This window comes from Peromyscus eremicus, chromosome 5 (assembly GCF_949786415.1).
Source record: "Peromyscus eremicus chromosome 5, PerEre_H2_v1, whole genome shotgun sequence".
NCBI lineage: Eukaryota > Metazoa > Chordata > Mammalia > Rodentia > Cricetidae > Peromyscus > Peromyscus eremicus.
In genome coordinates, this window is record NC_081420.1 from 82037688 (window position 1) to 82060085 (window position 22398).

The following is a 22398-nucleotide window of genomic DNA, read 5'->3' on the forward strand; positions in this document are numbered from 1 at the left end:
CCACCCCAGTCTGTTTGTGCGACGATGGGAACTGAACCCAGGGCTTTGTGCATGCCAGGCAAGTGCTCTAACTGAGCCCCAGTCCCAACCCAGTGTTATGACATATTATTTTGGTGGCCCCTCCTTAGAGTTCTGCTTCTTGGCAGGAAGCATTGGCAGGCACGCCTCTAGCAGAGCTGATCTGATACATCATGAAGTATCCAGCAGGAGAGGGCCCATATGTCTCCAGCTCCCCACACAGAAGTGCGGCTCACTCCGTCTCCTGCTCCCGGGTCAGTATGACCTCCCTCCCCTGTAATGTCATCTAGTTTCTTGGCTCCAGTGCATCTCACACACCACATTTCTGAGTCTCTGACCCCATCCTATCAAGGAACTCCCATTTCTATTTTCTCTCACTCTAGAGTTCCAGACAGTGTCACTCAGTGGTGTGCACGCAAACCCGCAAGGTCCTGCTGAAAAGCTGTCTTGATCAAGCTAATGGATCAGCCCATTCGTGGCGGGTGTGATGAGCTGACCAGGAAGAAGGAAAGCAAGCACTGGGGAGTTGTCATCCCAAGTAATGCAGGGACAGTGTGTTAGTGAGCTGGTCACATTGCTGTGACAAGCTGACAGAGGAAGGATCAACTCCAGCTCATGGAGTCAGGCGAAACTGTCCATCGTGCTTGGGAGGACAGTGCAAAAGTGGTCCTCACACTCCTGTGGGTCAGGAAACAGACTGAAAGCAGGGCTGGGCTATGACCTTCACATTCCACCCTCAGTGACCCACCTCCTCCAGCCAGGCCCCACCTCCCAAAGGTTTCACAACCCCCTAAAACAGCGCCACCTGCCGGAGACCGAGGGTTCAAGCACAGGAGTCTTCGAGAGCCCATTTTGTATCTAGACTGTTAACAGATGGATCAGCTGTTTAGAGCACATACTGCTCTTGCTGATGACTAGAGTTTTCTCTCCAGACCATAATACACACTGGGGTTTAGAGTTTTGGGTTCTGTGATGTTGACTTACCTGGTGTGCATTTGACATGGTTCTTAGTGAGGAAGGCTTCATTGACTTATCCTAGCAATCACGAATTTCATCATACAAGTATAGAGAATTCATGTGGATGTGTGTGTGTGTGTGTGTGTGTGTGTGTGTATGTGTGTGTGTGTGTAAACGAGTGTGTTTGTGAACACAGACGTCAGGACATAAGGTATGGAGACTAGTAGAGGTTAGAGGTCAGATCACATCACTGACGTACCTGCATCCCTCAATTAGCACAGTTTGAGCTGCAGGCTACTGAAGACTCAATTCAAAATGGATTAAACAGGAGGAAACACGTTATCTTGGAAAGTAAGACATTTTATCTGGGGAGATGGCTTGCCCATAAAGTGCTAACCATGCAGTCTGAGTACCCATCCCCCACCCCCAAAATTCACGTAGAAAAGCTGGGCATGGTTGCCAGCAGCCTTTGTGGAGAGCCTGCTCTAAGACCACCTCCAGGGTATGCCAAAAAAATCCACGAATATGGCAAGGGCTAGACTACTCTATCTGAGGGGTAAATGAGGAAACACGCACTCTCTGATGGTAACTTTCTCCTTTACTTCATCTTGAAAATCCTCTTTCTGAAAATCTCTCTGTCTCCACACAGTTACATTCTCCATACAGCTACATTTTCTACACACCTCTTCTACATAGCTATACATCTCATCTACATAGCTCCCTCTTCTATCCATACATCTCTCCTCAACAGCTACGTACCTTCTCCTGCACAGCCACACATCTCTACACACAGTTACATCTCTTTTTCGCATAGCTCCACATCTCTCTCTACACACACCTCTCTTTCTATACACACTTCTTCTCTCTGCTCTGCTACATTCCTTCACACACTACTACATCATTCACTCACTCTTAACCCACTCACTCTCTCACTCACTGTCTCACTCACTCTCCTCTACACACACATTTCTGCTCTATGTACACATCTCTGTCTCCACAGCAAAAACTCTGGACAAATAGTTACATTTTCAGGGTCACAAAGCATTTCTTGAGTAAACAATAAGAGACAGAGCCATCCTGATACACATAAGGAATCACGCGGTTTCTCTCAGGGTAGGGAGGTCATGATGACTAGGCATGGTGAATAAAGCAGGTGTGTAGCTCTAAGTGGTTCGGGTTCCCAGACAGAGAGTGACATTGAAATTCAGGACTTAAACAATAAATAGTTGGTTGGCTGAACCTTGAGGTTAGGAGTATGTGCAGAAAGTCAATTGTTGCAGGGAGTTGCATCTTTAATGTTATCTGCCAGGCTTTGGTTCAACAAACAGACACCTGGGAACTTGCCCTTGTACACTTTGTCTCCAGGGGCAACTAGTCTATTTTGGATTTGCTCTGAGGTCTTGACTAAATGTGTAAAAAGCTTCCTTTGTAGCTAAGAATTCAGTTATTATCCTATGTTAGTCTGAGTATTAAAAATATCCTAATATTATTTCTCTTCATCAGAATTATACAGCTTAAGCAGAAATCATCTTCCTGACTGTCCACAGCTATATGTGTGCCCAATAGGTGGAATATCTACATGAGATAAACACACAAGCAGTGGGGAAACAACCATAGCTGTTTTTAGGGAAGAAATGTAGTGGCACATGAGAAAAATTACAGACAGAAACAACCAGTCATTTACAGTCAGTGACCCCACGGTCTTTGCCAAGTAGGACTCCCCATCAGAGAGTGATTCGTCTGGTGAGTCAACTTGTTAAATACTAGCTGTCACCTGCTGTGTAGTCCCATGACCTCCAGCACATGGTGACAGTGCTGGGGAAGTGGAGACAGGTAGACCATGGGACTTGCTGCCCAGCTAGCCTAGATGGATTGACAAGTTTCAGGTCAAAAGTAAGGGACCTTGTCTCAAAAAATAAGATGGAAAGGGGACCAGCAAGATGGCTTAACGTGCTTGTCATGCAAACTGGTAGTCTGAGTTCACTCCCTGGAACTCTCAAAAATGTACAAGGCAAATGTGCAATTCCTCCACTAATAAAATAATTAAGGTGGATGTCACCTGAGGAATAGCAGGCTGACCTCTGCTTCCACATGAACGCACACATACATAAACAAGTGTGAGAGCACACACATGTCCATACACTTCCCTCTCCCTCGGTGACTCTTTAGAACTGTGTTATGTCCCCAATCCCAAGCCAAGTACTAGCTAGGTGAATGGATGATGAGACCAGTTTTATCACCAGGGCCAGGGAAGATGGAGTCTTGTATCACTGACACACTGCACCCCTCTGGTAGCATACAATCTCAGCCATTTGGATAAAATGGGGCCACATTAGTAGGAGTTCCCTTAGAGACAACCATGGGGTAAGTAGACCAATACTGTCTCCTAAAACGTAGGCACCTTTCTGAGAAGCCCTGTGGAGTATGTCTTAGTTTCTGCTCTCTGAGCTGGAACAAGGGCTTTGGCCTGAAGAGACGGCTCAGCTGTTGAGACTTCTTGCTGCTTTTGCTAAGGATCTCAGCACTGTTCCCAGCACCCACATCAGGCAGTCCACACTGCCTACAGCTCCAGGAGATCTGGCATCCTCTTCTGGCCTCAGTGGACACTGCACACATGTGGTGCAGGTACATACATATTACACATAAATAAAAATGAATTTAAGAGTTAAGAGAGCCAGGACTGTGATTATTCAAGAGCTGAATTAAGTCTCAGCGACTCACATATGATTTAAGATACCGAAACATATTCAGATAGAGACTTAAAACCATTTAACAAAAGCTGCTTTTCCAAGGACCTTCCAGCTACTACAAAAGCGCTTCTTTTGTGTAAATGGGCTTTCTTGCTTTGGGATGTCTGTGGGAGCAATGCAGACAGAGCGCTGGGGTTGGAAAGCCAGCATAATGTCATAGTTCCCTGTTCCATTACTGTGATCAAACGTGCTGCAATAGCAACTCAAGGAAAGAAGGGTTTACCTTGCCTCTGTTTGAGGGTCAGGAGGGCGTGGCTGCAGGAGTCACATGACATTCACAGTCAGGAAGCAGAGAAAGGTGAAAGCTGGTGTTCATCTTAACTTCTTTTTTTATTCAGTTCAAGATGTTAAGGCATCGCACACATACTCAGGGTGGGTCTTCCCACCTCAGCTAACCCAATCTAGAAAATCCTTCAGAGACATGCCCAGAGGTGTGTCTCTTAGGTGAGTCTAAACCCTGCCATGTTCACAATTAATGTAACCATCACACAGAGGTTCTTCTTCTTCCCAGCTGGGGTCTGGGAATTCCCAAATCTACCTGTCAGGGTCACCTCTGTCCCATAAATGTACAGAAAATCGGAGATTTTTGCCTCTGAGCACCAAGTATCCACTCACACAAGGCAGCTGTGTCCAGGCCTAGGGCTGAAGGCTGTGTGCCTGCAGTTAGCCTCACACACAGAACTTTTAGCTCTTTATGGAGAACATAAGGATCAGGACCCAGACAGCCCCCTCTTACAACTGGACATCTCCAACCTCCTGGGTTTCTATGTAATAAATAAATGATCCTAATGCAAGATGGTCACCGAAGGATTGTTTCTCCCCATTCTCAGAGAGATCCTTCTCAGCTCCTCCAGTACCACCACTTCAGGAAGTCCAGATCCGTCCTCAGGGGACCCTGCAGTCAGTGCTCTTCAGCAGCAGCTCTTACTCATGGTGGCTCGAAGGACGCAGTCGGAAACCCCACGGGTATGTGTGTGCCAGTGTTGCTGTTAGTGGCTGCTGTGGAAGCCTTGGGTCTTTTTAATAAAGTGTGTGTGTGTGTGTGTGTGTGTGTGTGTGTGTATGTGTGTGTGTGTGACATGCATGCACACATATGTGGTCATGTGGGGGGGTGTATGTGTAGATGCAGGTTCACATATGAGCATGTGTGTTTGGAATTTGGAGGACAGTCTCAGGTATCAAATGGAACACCATCTACCTCTCCTGAGATGAGATCTCTCATTAGCCTACAACACTCCAAGTAAGCTAGGCTGGCTGGCCAGCAAGCCCCAGGGACCCACCCATCTCTGCCTCCCCGGTGCCAGGATTATAAATGTGTACCACTCACGCCTGGTGTTTTCACATGGGCTCTGGGAGTCAAACTCAAGCCCCTCGCTTGTGTGATGAACAGTTCACTGACTGAGTCACCTCCCCAGCCCCAGCAGCAGGTCTTAAGGTCTGTCTTCCACTGATGAGTCAGACCTCACCTTGACTTTCCCATCAAGTATCACTACAGGGCTGTCTGACTGATGGAAAGAAAGAGCAAGGATCGTGCAGATGGCAGATAACCCTCTGCAAACGTTACTGCATTCTGCTGTCTCAATCACTTTCCCGTAAAAACGCATTCATATTGCCGTATTGATCTTCGGTTGTTTGGATGCAGGAATCCCTCAAGGGCGTAATTGTCTCTTTTGCCTTACCCCACCTGGCTTTAAAAATATCTGCTTTTTTTTTTATAAATTATGATAACCTTGTATTTATTGACTAAGCATGCAAAGATTCTTAAATATTTGATTTGGAAGAGGTTTTTGTTGTTGTTGTTCATTTAGGTGATATCAAGGGCATAAAACTTGAAGCCTTTTATTGTTTTACTCAGAAATTCTTCATTAATGTTCATTTAGTCATCCAGGCAAGCTTTAATGAGACTTGAGGGAGCCAGAGCAAGGATTCCCAGACAACAGCATCCGGGAAGGCTGGACATGGGTACAGGCCTGCCTATGAGCTAGCTACAACTGCAGCCTGAGCCTTAGGGATAGGGGGACAGGGCCGGCTTCTTAGGGGAAGGAATTCTTGGGGTTGACTTCCAAGAAGGGTGGGCTTTCTCTGGCTCAGCCTGAGCAGAGAGGATTACAGATGGGGTAAGTTCAAGTTCATGGGAAGTTTCTCAGCCTCCATGTTTGCCTTCCTCTGTCAAAGTTTCTAGTCCTCCTAAAGTGCCTTGCCTTTGCAAAATTAATACGGTTTTATATTTGGTTTAAAGATGGCTCTGCAAAAATTTCTCAAAGAAATCTTATAATACTGTGTGCTGACATGTGTACCCGAATGGCTAATGGAAAGGACAGACAGTTCTCAAAAGAAGAAGCACAAATAACCAATAAGTATTTTAACAAGTGTTCAACATCCCTAGTCCTCAGGAAAGTGCAAATTAAACCTACTCAGAGATACCACCTCACCCCGGTCAGAACGGTTGTCATGAAGAAACTCGACAAGGCTTCACTACCGGTGGGAGTCCAAACTGTGTATTCACATGGAACTCATTGTGGGAGTTTCTTTAAAAATTAAAAGTAGGGGCTAGAAAGATGTCTCAGCAGTTAAGAACACATGCTGCTCTGTAGCAGGCTTTTTTGGACCAGCAGCCCCCAAAACAGAGACTTATTATTAATTATGAAGCATCTTCACATAGTGTAAAGGGATATTCCACAACACTGCTCTTGCATAAGACCCATATTTGGTTCCCAGCATTCATGTCAGGTGGCTTACAACCTCCTACAACCCCAGCTCCAAGGCATTTGATGCCTACCTCTGTCCCCCACTGACACCTGCAACTTATGTGCACATACCTGCCCCCCAGCCCTCCCCTCGCCACACACACACACACACACACACACACACACACACACACACATAATTAAAAATCATTTTAAAAGAGCACCTATGTCCGTTTTGGGTATGTACCCAAAAGACTCCATATCCCACCACAGAGAGACTTCCTCATCCCTGTTCATTGCTGCTCTATGCAACAGCCAGGAAACAGAACAAGCTGAGGTGTCCATCAACAGATAATACAAATGTGGTACATGTACACAACAGGGTTTTATTTGTCTATAAAGAAAAATGAAAACTTCAAGAAAATGGATGGTTCTAGAAATTATTGAGTGAAATAACCTAGATTCAGAAAAATGAACACCACATTTTCTCTCATATGTGAATTCCAGTGTTTAATATTTAGATGTGTGGGGGTTAGTGTAAGTCATGAAACTGAAGGATACTATGAGAAGGGGCAAATAGGGGAGAAGGAAGGACTGGGGGTCAGCAAAAGGACCAATGGGACCCAAGAGGAAAAGAGTAGGGGAGGGAGGAGGAGCTGAGGAGAGAGGAGATTCACTAAAGAACATGCTGTTGGATGTGCTGGAAGGACACTCAATACCTTGTATGCTAACTTAAAAATTAATACGGATGGAATGATGACTCAGTGGTTAGGAGCTACTCTTACAGATGACCTGGATTTGATTCCCAGTACCCATATGGTAGTTCACAACTGCCTACCTCCAGTTCCACAGACACCGGGCAAACACACGGTGCACAGATATACACGCAGGCAAAACACCCATACGCATGCAATAAGAATAAATAAATTCAGAGCTGTGGGTGCAGCTCCTGCCTGGCTCTGGGTGGGGCTGGCTCTGCCCCACTTACTACCAGAGACTGCACCATTTCCCCCTTCTCTGAGGACCCCCTTCTCCCCTTCAACTTGTCTTTGAGGTCCCGCATCTTTCCTGGACCTCTGAGGCCCTCAGACCTTGGCATGGGCTTTTGTCACACACAGGTCCTAGATAGGTCTGTGAGCTCTTTCAGCTGCATCCCAAGGCCAGTGCTCAGTTCTCACCCCAGCCCTGGTGCAGACAGCCCCTGCAGAATGTGCACTCTGAGAACCTTGGTCCCCTCCTAACCCAGGCCTGGGCAGGGCCAGCTGCTTTTCACACCTCCACCCCGAGCAGGTTAGTGTTGATCCACCCAGAAGGTTGTCCAGATATACTAAAACAGCTTGGGAGGATGTGACTGCTTCCAATGCCCTAGGTGGAAGAGCTGGAGATGAAGGGACCTTTGAGGACATCAGAGACACTAGCAAGTCTCAGAAGCATCCTGGTTCTAGCAGAAACTCAACCCAGGACAGAGATTGCAAAGATTGATTGGATGTAGCTATTATGCCCTTTGTTTCACTCTTGAAGCTCTGTAAGTGGGTCTTGCAAGATGGCTTAGCTGGTAAAGGCTCACACAGCAAAGCCTGAGGACCTGAGTTCAATTCCCAGGACCCAGATTGTGGAAGGAGAGAACCAATTCTCACAAGTTGTCCTCTGACCTCTGCACAGACATACTGTGGTGAACATACACATAAATATAATTTAAAAACAAAAACTGTGAGTATAAAAATCACATAAAATAGTAACTTACCATAGTTTTATTATTACTCAATCACATTCATTGAAGAGTTTCTGTCTCAGTTAGGGTTTCTATTGCTGTGAAGAGACACCATGACCATGGCAACTCTTATAAAGGAAAACATTTAATTGGTGCTGGCTTACAGTTTCAGAGGTTCAATCCATTATCAGCACAGCTAGAAACATGACAGCACACAGGCAGATATGGTGCTGGAGAAGGAGCTGTGAGTTCTACATCTGGATCTGCAGGCAACAGGAAGAATGACATTGGGCCTGGCTTGAGCTTCTGAAACCTCAAAGCCTCCCTCCCCCTCCACAGTGACACACTTCCTCCAACAAGGCCACGCCCACTCCAACAAGGCCACACCTCCTAATAGTGCCACTCCTTATGGGCCTATGGGGGCCATTTTTATTCAAACTACCACAGTGTCTTTTCTCAGTTTTAAGTTAAATATAAAATGCTTGCAGTTTGTGATTTTATTCTGTATACACAGAGGTGGGGGAACAAATACCTGTCTCCTGCTGGATGTGTATCCTGGATATGTACATTTGTGAAAGGATCATACTGGGGAAAAAAGTAATTTTTAAAAGTTCTATTTTGTTTTTGGGGGCAGCTGGCTTGATTTTTGGTTTTTGGTTTTTGATTTTTGGTTTTTGGTTTTTGAAGACAAGGTTTCTCTTTGTAGCCCTGGCTGTCCTAGAACTCACTCTGTAGACCAGGCTGACCTCAAACTCATAGAGATCCACCTGCCTCTGCCTCCCAAGTCCTGGGATTAAAGGTGTGTGCCACAACCACCCTGCTAAAAGTTCTTAAGTTCTATAAATTGACTTAATTTAAATTGACTAGAAGTTAAATGAAGTTTTGTTTACAAAATAAAAACTGAGATGGTTTTTTGCTTGTGACCCAACAAATACTTGCTGGAGGCCAGATGCCTTCACTGGTTCTAGGAACCACAGGTGTGCTGGTGAAAACTATGCCCAGCTGTCGAGATGTTTCCTAACCTACCAGCCAGTTCATCTGTGTCTGGCTGAGATGACCACTGCAGTGCGATCAGGTGCTCTGGAGACAGATGCTGCAGTCCCGGGATGGAATGGGGTGGGGATGGGAGACTGGCCTAGGGAGGACACAGTGAGAGGCTGGATGAGACCTGCAAGGGAGGCAGCCACAGGCACACTTCCTGCAGCAGCCAGGACTTGCCTAACAGCATGCCTGCTTTTCTTAGCAAGGACTAAAAACAGGCTGTATCCCTCTTTTTATCCCCACTACCATCCTGCTCCACATTTGGCTACACATGTGTGGAGCCCCAGGCTCAGTCTGTTTCCTTTGGGGACTTTTAGTTCCTGCCAGCCTCTGCCCATACATGCATGACACCTGGACCCCACATCACCAGAACAGCAAGCTGACTGGCTGCTGCATGTATTTCTTGCCCATGTTGTGTCAGTGGACATCGAGGCTAAGAGCCTTGGTGTAAGGTTTGCTACAAAGTCAAGGCCATTTGTACAGGTTCCTGCTGATGTAGCACCAGGTGGTTTTCACAATGGTACCTTGTCTGGAAACAGAGCTGTGGCTGGTTTGTTTTATGTCAACCTGACACAAGCCAGAATCATCTGAGGGGAGGGAAGCTGAACTGAGAAAATGCCTCCATAAGACTGAGCTGTAGGTAAGCCTGTAGGGCATTTTCTTAATTAGTGATTGATAGGGGAGGGCCCAGCCCATTGTGGGTGGGTGTAGCTGGAGTTTTCTCTCCGGGTCCTGCCAAGCCCCAGCAGTCTGACAGCCCACTTATAAAATAAACACACAGACGCTTACATTATTTACAAACTGTATGGCCATGGCAGTCTTCTTGCTAACTGTTCTTATATCTTAAATCAACCCATTTCTATTAATCTATAAGTTGCCATGTGGCTTGTGGCTTACCAGTATCTTAATATCTTCTCATGGCGGCAGCTGGCAGCATCTCTCTGCCTCAGCCTTCCACTTCCCAAAATTCTCCTCTCTCCTTGTCCTGCCTATACTTCCTGCCTGGCTACTGGCCAATTAGTGTTTTATTTATTAACCAATCAGAGCAACACATTTAACATATAGAACATCCCACAGCAGGTGGGGTCATCCCTGGGCTGGTGGTCTTGGGTTCTATAAGAAAGCAGGCTGAGCAAGTCATGGGGAGCAAGCCAATAAGCAGCACCCCTCCATAGCCTCTGCAACAGCTCTTGCCTCCAGGTTCCTGCCTTGTGTGAGTTCTTGTCCTGACTTCCTTCGATGAGGAACAGCAATACGGAAGTGTAAGCAGAATAAACCCTTTCCTCCCCAACTTGCTTTGTTGGTCGTGGTGTTTCATCCCATCAATAGAAACTCTAAGACACATACCCAGGACACATGTTGCTCTCTGAGTCTCAGCCCCACTGTATCCCCTGCCCATCAGCTCCTGGGTATTGTCCTTGGGACAGGGTGGCTTCCCTTTCCCATGCCTTATGTGTGCATCAGTACTTTATGTTCAGGATAACTTCCTGGTCCTTAAGCTGAGTTAACAAGTCCGTGTTGGTGCTGCAGAGAAGGCAGAGACTGCTATCGCCCAAGGCTCTGCAGGGATCTGTGAAGGAACGTCTGGGCCACTCTGAACACATACTAAGTTCTCGGACATCAGCAACCATCCTTGAAGTTGATGATTGTAATTTCCAAATTCACCCAGGGTGTGTGTGTGTGGTCTGTCAGCCTGTGGGCTCTAGCACAGGCTGACATGGGTTTTTTTTTTGTTTGTTTATGTGTCACTCCTGCCTTGGATTTTGATCTGTGTGATTCTTTGAGACACACATCAAAGCTTCGCTCTTCCAGATTAAAGTGTACTTTTGTTTCTGCTAGGTGCGAAGAGATGCTTTAAGGTAAATTCTCTGAGGGATTTGGAGCATCCACGTAGTGTGAATACAGGCTACAAACCTGCAGGGGTAGGAGGAGGGTGCCCATGGTCCTGAAGCCTCAGGAGAGCTGTGGGGCCCCATCACCCCATACCCAGCCGGAAGCAGGCACTTTTCCGTGCAGCCCCCTGGGTGGGGAGCTGACCCCAAAGTAGATGTAGTTCATCTGAATGCTGGGGTCCCAGACTGCAGGGATGGCTGCTGGTGGACACCCCACCTTCTGCTTGGTTTCCTGTTCCAAACTCCAGTTCTTCACGAGGTCACTATTTGCTTGCCTCCTCCACTTCCTGCTTCATCTTTAAGTCTTCTCTAGATGTATCAGTGAAGAGCTAGCATACGTGTGTGTGCCTGTGCACACATATACTCTCTCTCTCTCTCTCTCTCTCTCTCTCTCTCTCTCTCTCTCTCTCTCTCTCTCTCTCACACACACACACACACACACACACACACACACACAAATGCATTCATGCACCCAAGTGTTTGTGCATGTACATGCTCATGTGTGCAGAGGCCAGACATCAACCTCAGCTGTCAGTCATTCTCTACTTTGTTTTTGGAGACAGGGTCTCTCTGTGGCCTGGCACTCACCAAGTAATCTAAACAGGCTGATCAGTAAGCCTCAGCCATCCATCTGCACCTCCCTGTGCTGGGGTTCCAGACACACACTGTCATGATCGGCTTTTTACATATGCTCTGGAGCAAACTTGGGTCTTTATGCTTCTGTAACGAGCACCTTCCTGGCTGAGCTACTGCCCCTGCTCATTCTGTTCTTAGGGCAGACTTTGTCAGTGAAAGAACAGACAGTGCCTTTAACCACTGAGCCACCTTGCCAGGCCACCTCTCCCCCCCCACCCCCGCCACCGCCACCGCCCTTGTGTTTTTAAACTACGGGATGTTTTTGTGATAAGGACACATTACAGTAACACACTTTTCTGCCTTTGATCTCTGTTCTGTTTCTGATGTGTAAAGCACGTGAGCCAGGATCTAGAAGATTCATCACGTTCTTCGGCACAGGGAAAGTTTAACCGAGAGCAGTTCTACAAGTTCATCATTTTCCCCGGGAAGTGGATTAAAGTCTGGTATGATCGACTCACCTTGTTGGCGCTACTGGATCGGTAAGCTGTCAAGCATGCCTGAATGTGGGCAGAAAACAAGGGAGGACGCCAGTGAGCGTACTCGAATGCTCCTAAAATATAAAACCCTGCTTGCTAAGGTTCCCTGGGTTATTTCCAGCCCACACCCCACTTTCCTGTGAACCCCCGTGACTTAGACATCAAATTGCCCAGTTGCCATGGGAAGCGACGATTGAAGAGCTTGGACTAGATTGCAGGTTTGCTTGGCGGACAGTTTGCTTTGGTCTGCTCATGCCCTGCCCTGTTCTGGTAGGAGTGTTTTCAGCTTCAGCAGCGGGAGGCCTGCCTTGCCTGACCCATCGTGGCCCTGGGATGGAGGGAGGGGAGGTAAAGTGGGGTGACGCTAACCTGTCCCCTGCACAGCTTCGATTCCGGCTTCTCTCTCCCCTCTGCTGTAGGCTAACTTGAAGTTGCTCTCATTTGGGCCGTTCCCTCCTTTTTGCCCCTCTTATTATTGCTCCCTAGAATAAAACACTTTGTGGCTGGAGATGGAGCTTGGGTAGGCAAGGCAGGCAGGTTCCAGTTTGCTATGGTGATGAAGATGAATGAAGCGTGAAAACGTCCAGTTTGTGGGCTCCCCTGTCAGGATGCGGGGGACTATATTAGGGTTTTCAGAGGCTGTGGCTCTGGTGGGGATTGATTTAAAAATTGGTGGTATGATCGCTAATGCTCACACAGCAGGATCTGCTCAGAGCTCAGTGCCAGCCTCTGGGGCAGTGGCAGGGCTTCTAGCTGCCGTCTGTCCCCAGTGACTACTTGTTACAGTAATGGTACAGTCATATCTTAAATGGTGGGATCACACGCGGAAAAACGATAGTCTTGCAAAATTACAGCAGTAAATTTCAGGACCCACAAGTCAGGGAACAGCGTTGTAATCACTTTGCTAACAATACCGTGTTACCCTAGGGCATGGGTATGAGCTGAATGTCGAATATGTGACTAGTAATCCAAGATAATGTATTCTGCTAGATGAGACTTTAAAAAAAAATGCTACTTTGTTTTTCTGTAAAAAGGAATAGGTTGTTAACCCCTCACATGAAAAGCAAATCTCTTTATAGGTGTGTGTGTGTGTGTGTGTGTGTGTGTGTGTGTGTGTGCATGTGTGCGTGTATGTGTGTGTGTGTGTGTGTGTGTGTGTGTGTGCATGTGTCGCACATACCCATGCCTGTCTGCCACAGTGACACATGGAGGTCAGAGGACAACCCGTGGGAGTCATTTCTCTCCTTGCACCCCGTAGGTTTCTGGGATTGAACTGATAACAAGTGCTTCCCTGGCTGACCCATCATGCTACCCTCCCCACATTTTTATTTATCATACAGCTGAGATTTTATTTCAAAAGGCATCAATAAATCCCCCCTGATACTTAGTGGGAAGCATCTTTAAACCTCACATGGATGGGCAAACTTGAACCACCAGAGTGTAAAGCTGAGAAAGAACGTGTGGTAGATGAACTGCCACGCTGTACAGGAAGTAGATGAGATGAGCTTGTGCGGTGCTGGGACCGAGGTAGCCATGCTGTGCACCTCTAAGCCCTCACTCGGTGCCGTTGAACCCCGTTCTCACTTCCTTTATCTCCAAATGGCAGCTTCCTGGCGTCCACAGTTGCAGCCTCCCCTTTGCCTTTGGTCCTCCGTCCATCCTTCCCAGATGTTTCCACCTGTGTCCATACTCCTGACTCTTGTCTCCTATCCCACCCTTACCCTTTTGGAAAACACCCAAGCTTTATCTGCATCTGTCTTGTGTATCAGGTCAGCATCTAAACTAAGAAGCTGCCCATCTCTGCCTTATTCCAGCATCTCATGCGTCCATCTGTCCATCGTTTGCTGGGTACCTGCCCCATGCCAGGCTTGTGCTGTGCACTGAGGTGTTAGTGAATGCCACAGCCACGGTGTCTGCCTCCACAGGGCTTGTGTTCTACTGGGGACAGCAGCAAACGCAGAAGGAGCATAGTGAGTCCCAAGGCAGAGGAACCAGACATGGAGGGACACCACTAGTGTCAGAAGTTTACAGGGCTAGGGAGATACTCAGTGGAGAAAGCATGGGGACCTGGGTTCGAATATGACATCCTCCTCTGTCCTCCAAAGGCACCTGCACACACTTGTGCTCATACTCATACATAGATACGCTGTGTACACATCATTAAAAATAAATTTTTAAAATAATAAAATAAAAGGTTCATGACTATCTCGAGAGACAAGGTAGCCAACTATCCCTGCCTAGAAGGATCACTGTTTACTGGGTGAAAACATTGTATATGAGTAAATGTTGCTCAGTTACAAAACGTACTCAGAATTCTCATGAACGACCCACTAATCCACAATCCTTGTTCCTCCCCGCCCCCCCCCCAACCTTGTGGCCCACAGAGCTACTGTGTCTTACTGTGCATCTGGTCTCCAGTCAAGGTCATGAACTTCTGAAGTCATGGTCCCATCCCTGCTCATCTTTCATATCTAGCTTCTCCCCTTCCCACCAATAGGCTAACCGACCCCCTCAGTCATTGCCTGACCATCTCTAGTACTTTGGCTCATTACCTTTCTTCCTCTTTCAGCCCTTCCTGTTGTAGACACACACACACACACACACACACACACACACACACACACACACACACTGCCCTACCTACCCAGATGGTTGACTCAGCTCTTCAGCCCCCCCCCCCCCCCCCGCTTTAGCAATGCTCTAAATATCCCTTCACATTTTTTTTCACACCCTCTATTTGATAAGATGTCTGGCTGAGGGCTCCACGGCATCTTCTATCTCACATGGAGGACTCCACAAACAAAATCACCCAGAGAGGCTCCCTGGACTGTCTGGGGGGGTCACATCTCCCTCTGAAGCTTCCTGCCCTTGGAACTGAGCAGCAAACTTTGACTCCAGAGAAGATCCATCTGGAAACAGTTACCCCGGTGTCAATGCGATCTTCCCAAATCCTCACTGAGAGCAGCCTGTGAAGTTCTGAAACGTTCCAGGCTCTGGTTGAAATCTCGGGCCTCCTCCTTTTAGGAAGCCCAGTGCAGTGGCCAAGGAAGTCAGTGGGATCCTGTTCCATTTATTCCAAGAACAGACACCCAGGGTCAAAATAAGGACTTGGTTTCAACAGCACAAGAATAAATCGATGCAGGGGCTGGCACCACAGAGCCCCTCTGAGCTCACTGTCAGTCTGGAGATGCATGTAGGAAAGCTTGCTTTAATAATGGCATGGGCGCAGGTCTCACTCCATGCTTGTTTGTGTGTTTTGCACAGAACTGAAGATGTGAAGGAGAATGTGGTAGCCATTCTGCTCAGCGTTCTGGTTTCCCTCCTGGGCTTTCTGACACTGAATCGTGGTTTCTGTAGAGACTTGTGGGTCCTGCTCTTCTGCCTGGTCATGGCCAGCTGCCAGTACTCCCTGCTCAAGGCAAGAACCCATCCTTTGTGTGTGGGGGTGGGTAGATGGGATGGGTGTGTGTGTGTGTGTGTGTGTGTGTGTGTGTGTGTGTGTGTGTGTGTGTACTGTCACTAGCATAGCCTTGCAATCACAAGGTGACCCAGGCCCTCTGGTTTGTGTTGTAGAGCGTCCAGCCTGACCCTGCTTCACCGATACACGTAAGTGCAGGCCAGCAGCTTGTCTCATCTGCTTGCATTGAAAACAAGGCAACGCCAACGTCTGTTCAAAGGGTCAAATGTGCATCTGTGTCTGTATCTTGAATACAAGACTAGAAGCAGTGGATGGATACCCAAGTGCATGGCACAAAGCTCTGGCTGAATCTAAGCGCATGGTGCGTTGGCATTGGTGGAGGGGGGAAGACTCAGGCATAGGGTGGACCCTGGGTGACAGGTCACTTTTGTTCTCTGGGCTCTTAGGAGAAAAGACACAGCTTGATTGGGTGGTCCACAGACTCTGCCATCTGCCTGCCTGCCTTTGTTTGCCTCTTACTCACCTGACTATCTGATGCTGAGCATGATAGCAATCCTCTATATGCCTCAGTTTCTTTATGTGCAAATAAAGCTGGTTAACGTCAGTGGGGATTGAGTGAATAGTGCATGTAAAGTGCTTCAAACACTGGCTGGCACCTAGCAATTCCTCCTCAAGTGTTCTTAGTATGTAATCATAAACTGCGTGTGTTTAAAAATACTCTCACATATATTTAGGGGGGGGTAAGTGATAATTTGGTCATGTATACATGGTGGAATGATTAAGTCAAGTTAATTTGTCATCATATCACATACTTTTTTTTCTGATGAGAATATTTACAGTGTGCTCTCAGCCATTTTCAAGAACATTGTATGTCATTATTGACAATCGCCACCATCACTGTACTATGTAACAGATCTACAAAGCTCACTGGTCCCATGTGCTTGGCTCTGCTCCCTGCTACCAGCACTCCCTACCCACTTCCTGTCCCCTAGCACCCACCACTTGGCTTATTTTGACTGTGAGTCAGACTTTATTATATTCCATACCACGTGAGGTCATGCAGTATTCCTCTTTCTATGCCTGCCATATTTCTCTTCACACAGTGTTCTCCAAGATCATTCATGTTTACATATGACGGGATTGCCATGTTCCACAAGGCTGAATAGTATTTCATGTGTGCATGTATACACACACCACAGTATTGAAAACCATTTGCCTGTGAACAAATACTTAGGTGGGAGTCTGCGTTTGTTGCTGTGACCAAAATGCCGTGACTAAAAGCAATTTAAGGAAGGAAGAGTGTCTATTGGCTTATGGTTCCAGAGGGAGAGAGTCCATTATGGTGAGGGAGGCACAGCAGGGCGGCAGGAACAGGAAGCTAGCTGATCACATTTCATCAGCACACAGGAAGTGGGGCAAGGCTGTAAACCCTCAAAGCCTACCCCCAGTGACATACTTCCTTCTGTAAGGCTCCACCTCTTAAAGGTTCCATAACTTCCCAAAATAGTGCCACCAGCTGAGGGCCAAGTATCCAATACCTTACCCTATTCAATCCACCCCAGTGCCATATGTATTTTGGCCATTGCAAGTAATGCCTTAATGAACACAGACACACAGGCATCTTTCACACACTGTTTTCCTGTCCTTTGGACCCAGAAGTGGGATTGGTGGGTCCTATAGTAGTTTTATTTGGTTTTTGTTGTTGTTGTTTTCTTTTTTGTTTGTTTGTTTGTTTGTTTGGGTTTTTTGGTTTTGGTTTTGTTTGTTTTTTGTTTTTGTTTTGTTTTGTTTTGTTTTTGAGACAGGGTTTCTCTGTGTAGCCCTGGCTGTCCTTGATCTCACTCTGTAGACCAGTCTGGCCTCAAACTCAGAGATCCACCTGCCTCTGCCCTCTGAGTGCTGGGATTCAAGGTGTGCACCACCACCACCCAGCTCGTATTTTAAAAAATACTTATTTGTATGTATGTGTATATCTATGTGAGTGTATACGGCATGTGTACACTTGCCTACAGAGGCCAGAAGAGGGCGCCAAATCCTCTAGAGCTGGAGTTTCAAGTAGTCGAGCAGCCTGATGTGGATGCTAGGAAATGAATTCAGGTCCTCTGGAAGAGCAGCAAGAGCTCTTAACTGCTGAATCATCTTTCCAGCTCCCCTCCCCGTGCGTGTGTGTGTGTGTGTGTGTGTGTGTGTGTGTGTGTGTGTGTGTACACAGGTGCATGGCCAAGTACACACATGTACTTGTGCAGGTACATATCATGTATGTAGAGGTCAGAGGACAATCTAGGTGCTGGCCCTTGCCTTCTGCTTTGTTTGAGGTGGGATCTCTGTAGTGCTTCCACTGCTGAAACGCCAGGGTAGCTGACTGAGGATCTTCTGTCTGCTGTTCATCTCCCTACAAGAACTCTTGGCTTACTCCTGCTACGTATCCATCTTTTATGTGGGTTCTGGTGATTCCAACTCAGTTCCTCCACTTGCAAGGCAGGCGCTTTCATCCAAGGTTCCTACTTTTTTGAGAACCTCCCTTAATGGCAGTACCATCCATAGTACACCACAAGGGGTCTCCTTTCTCCATGTCCTCACCAGAACTTACCATTCACTTTGGTGATGTCACTCTAACAGGTGTGAGTTCATTTCCCACTGAGGTTTTCATTTTCATGGCCCCACATGGAAACTCTGTGTACGAAGCCAGTCTCCTTTTATTCCTCCGGTTCAGGTACCCTTTACTCTTTATCTCAATAGCCTGGAGTCTGATTTGTGGGAGAAAATCTGGGCTTACCCAGACCAACCTGCTGGTGGCCAAGGGTCTTCCAGCTACTGTGGCGATATTGTGCTCCCCAATATATTGTGCACCCTAATAAATTTATCTGGGGTCAGAGAACAGAACAGCCACTAGACAGACATAGAGGCCAGAAAATGGTGGCACACATACCTTTAATCCTAGCCTTCTGGAGGCAGAGATCCATCCGGATCTCTGTGAGTTCAAAGCCACACTGGAAACAGCCAGACATGGTGACTCATGCCTTTAATCCCAGGAAGTGATGGCAGGAAGCAGAAAGGTATTTTAAGGCATGAGGACCAGGAACTAGAGCCTGGTTAAGCTTTTAGGCTTTGAGCAGCATAGTTCAGCTGAGATCCATTTGGATGAGGACTCAGAGGCATCCAGTCTGAGGAAACAGGATCAGCTGAGGAATTGGCAAGGTGAGTGGCTGTGGCTTGTTCTGCTTCTCTAATCTTCCAGCATTCACCCCAATAACTGGCACTGGGTTTGTTTTTATTAATAAGAACTTTTAAGATTCGTACTACAAGTTCCTAGTTACATATAGCTTCTGGCCATGGTGCCCCAGTGGCTGTGGGTGCTATGGGTCAGGTTCCACTCTTCAGTTGCTGGCCATAGCCATGTGCTTTTTACCCTCCTGTGCTCTGTGAATCCTTCCCACCTGTCATAGCAAACCCTCAGCACGCGTGTGCGTGTGCTCTCTCTCTCTCTCCCTCTCTCTCTCTCTCTCTCTCTCTCTCTCTCTCTCTCTCTCTCTCTCTCTCACACACACACACACACACACACACACACACACACACACACACACACGGGCTCTGAAAAATCTATCCAATGAGGGGAAACTATCCTCCCAGCACTGCCCATTTTCAAAATTCATATCCAGGTTTTAAGACTGATTTTTAATCTGTGCTAGCTCATCATAATTAAGAAAGGCTTCAAACTGGTGGTCGTCGTGGTAGCAGATGCTGTCCTGTTAAATTCCTCTGTTCCCTGAAATTGGTTTGCGTATGCTACATCTTTTATCTGAGAGTCTCAGCATCAGGATCTCTAGCAGCAGCAGAATTAGGGTATTAAGATGTGATGTTGGGATTGCCCCCAGAAACCTGGGGCAGGTGTGCGGCTCTGAAGGATCTCTACAGCTTACCCCAGGCACCTCATCACCAGCTCCCTCCCTGTGCCTTTCCCTCACTGATGCTGGTTCGCTGGTGGTGTTACATAGCATCAAACATTCCTTACCTTGAAGCTGAGGAGACAGCTCAGTCAGCCAAGCAACTGCCGTACAACCATGAGGATTAGAGTTTGATCCCCAGAACCTAAGTAAAAGCCAGCAGGGCCACACAAATCTGTAATTTAAGTACTGTAGGTGCAGAAACAGAAGGATCATTGCTGCTGACTGGCCAGTCAGTATGGACAACCAAAGAACTCCAGGCTCAATGAGGCCCTTTATCAAATAAAATAAGGTGGAGATGTGATTGAGGCAAATACACAATGTTTGGCTTCTACACATGTGTATACACCCATACAAACTTGTACACACACACACACATACATGTGCATGCAAGCATACTTACACATATACAATTCCTTTCCTGCATGGACTTTAGGATGTGATACAAAACATGCCAAGACCACGAGGAGGGAAGGGCAACAGGGCAAACCTCACATTTCGGATAAATAAAATTGTGCTGAGCTGGAGTCACACTGTCTGAGTCTTATGAGAATAGACCAAGCTACCATCCCAGGCTCCAAGCAGGCGCGTCACAGAGAGAAGACATGTCACAGGGAGACAGGGAGCAGTAGTTTTTCTTACTGTCATGGTGAACTACAGTCAGATATCTTCCCATGCTCACTGCAGTCATCAGTTTGCTTACAGAGATCAGCCCTGGTTTGAGCTTGTCTCTTGAAACTCTGATAAAGAAGACGAGGAAGAGGCGAAGACATTTTCTCACAAAACGCAATTTTTCAGATTTCAGTTTTTCAGAGCCAGGCAAGAATTCACATCTTGTTAATCAACATGCAATTCATCAGGTCCAAACAAACCAACAAAAGTGAATTAGGAGAGGGGTCTGCTTTGCAATTCATGAACTACCTTGCATGTAAAAAGTGAGCAGGTTTCTGGTCACTTAGCCCCTGGTGGCAGGCTTCCACACAGGATTCTCATTTCTCTGGACCTTCCAAACTGCTCTGTGAACAGTCTGCTGCATTGTTGATGGTGGGTGGGGCTGATGGGAAACCCACATGCACACAAGGTCAGCATTCAGACAGCAGCCTCAAGGATGCCTCCAGCCATGTAACCCACTGTGGAAATTAGGTTATAAACAGACTGGACTGGGGGCGCTGAATGAATTTTTAAGAGACTGTGATTAGATTTCACCTGGTGGAGTAGGTGAAATTTTTCTACTGAAAACTTCTAAAAATCAATCCTTGGGGGTTTTGATGGCTGACGCAGATGTGCACTCAGATATGGGGGAACATGGAAATTCATTAGTGAGCGTTCTGGGGACTCAGATAGAGTGTCTTGTGTCCCGGGTATGAGCAACGTGCTAAGGACAGCTCTGGAACCCCAAACACAGGATACATGATCACAGTAGCAAAGGCAAGCCCTTGGCAGAGGCTTTGTGTTTGATTTTGTAAATTAGCAGCATGGAGGCCATGGTCACACTTCCAGTAAAGCTCCTGAAAGATGCCTGATTGTGTTTCATATTGTTCCAGGCTGAGATGGCCTATTCCTAGATAATGTATTTTAATGCACAAATGTGTGTCTTGAACTAGTTAGTCACTGACCTGGAGCTTGCCAAGCTAGCCAGCAAGCCCCAGGGACCTGCCTGTCTTCACCTTCTCAGCATTAGGATTGTAGGCATGCTACAACTTTGGGTTCTGGGGCTTGAACTGAGGTCCTCACACTTACAAGGCAAGCATTTTGCTGGCTGAGCCATCCCTCCAGCCCACTAACCTTTTGATAAGAGGAAGAACCAGAACAAATGATAGCTGCTTAATTATATTTCTTTTTTTTTTTTTTTTTTTTTTTTTAGATTTATTTATTTATTATGTATACAGAAGAGGGTGCCAGATCTCATTGCAGATGGTTGTGAGCCACCATGTGGGTGCTGGGAATTGAACTCAGGACCTCTGGAAGAGCAGTCAGTGCTCTTAACCTCTGAGCCATCTCTCCAGCCCCTTAATTATATTTCTTAAACCATGTCAGTTTGGGGAAATGTCTCCCGTGCGTGTGTTTTAATGCACCACATAGCTATTTATACCAGCTAATTTATTTTGCCGTTTACTTAGTCAGGGCGTTTAGATTTCATTCTGGCTTTGGTCTTATTATTTTTTAATGCAAAGAAAGTGTTCTCTTGTATTTATTAATCCATGACCTACTTGGATTCTGAAGAAAATTCCCTACCAGTGCAACATTTTTTTTTTTTTTTTAAAAGACTGAGCTCGGCCACAGGACCAAAGGCAGCCAGTCTCTGTGACAGACGCTGGTATTGTCCTGTTGAAAGACGGTCTCAGAATAGGACTGTGTCTATTTGGGAAGCTGTGCCAATTTGAAATCCCTTTCTAAAAATAGCACATTTGAGGCAGTGACTAAAAACACCAGTCTGAGACCAGGCCGATCTCCCTCTGCTTGCTGCTGGCAGGGCGGTTCATGAATTGCAAAGCGCACTCTCTACCTGCTTCACTGCAGGCTTCTCAAATCTTATGAATTGTGCATTTCTTTCAGAGATGTGGGAGTTCTGCTGGGTTTTGCCCCGGAAAGCCTGTGGCACAATACCCTATTCCTGATTTAAAAATATTTTAAGTTTTATTGTTATTGAGCGTGTATGCATAATGTGTGTGTGTGTGTGTGTGTGTCTGTTGTGTGTGCATGAGATCACACCACAGCGCATGTGTGGAGGTCAGAGGACAACTTTGTGGCATTGGTTCTCTCCTTCCCCCTTTAAGTGAGTGTCTGGGATGAACCCTGTGCACCACACTTGTACAGAAGCACTTTTACCCACAGTGCCATTTCGCCACCTTTCCCCTTAATTTCTCA

At 46.8% G+C, this 22398-nt stretch overlaps 1 protein-coding gene across 2 annotated transcripts in view; it reads left to right on the forward strand.

Moving 5' to 3' along the window:
- The window catches only part of Pcnx2 (pecanex 2), a 156186-nt gene that overhangs the window by 33309 nt on the left and 100479 nt on the right, over positions 1–22398 (forward strand). For both annotated transcript variants that reach the window (XM_059263801.1, XM_059263802.1), the window contains 4 exons: positions 4556–4691; positions 12026–12171; positions 15433–15586; positions 15742–15774. In XM_059263801.1, the coding sequence (XP_059119784.1) occupies positions 4556–4691; positions 12026–12171; positions 15433–15586; positions 15742–15774 (469 nt within the window). The remainder of the gene's footprint in view (positions 1–4555; positions 4692–12025; positions 12172–15432; positions 15587–15741; positions 15775–22398) is intronic.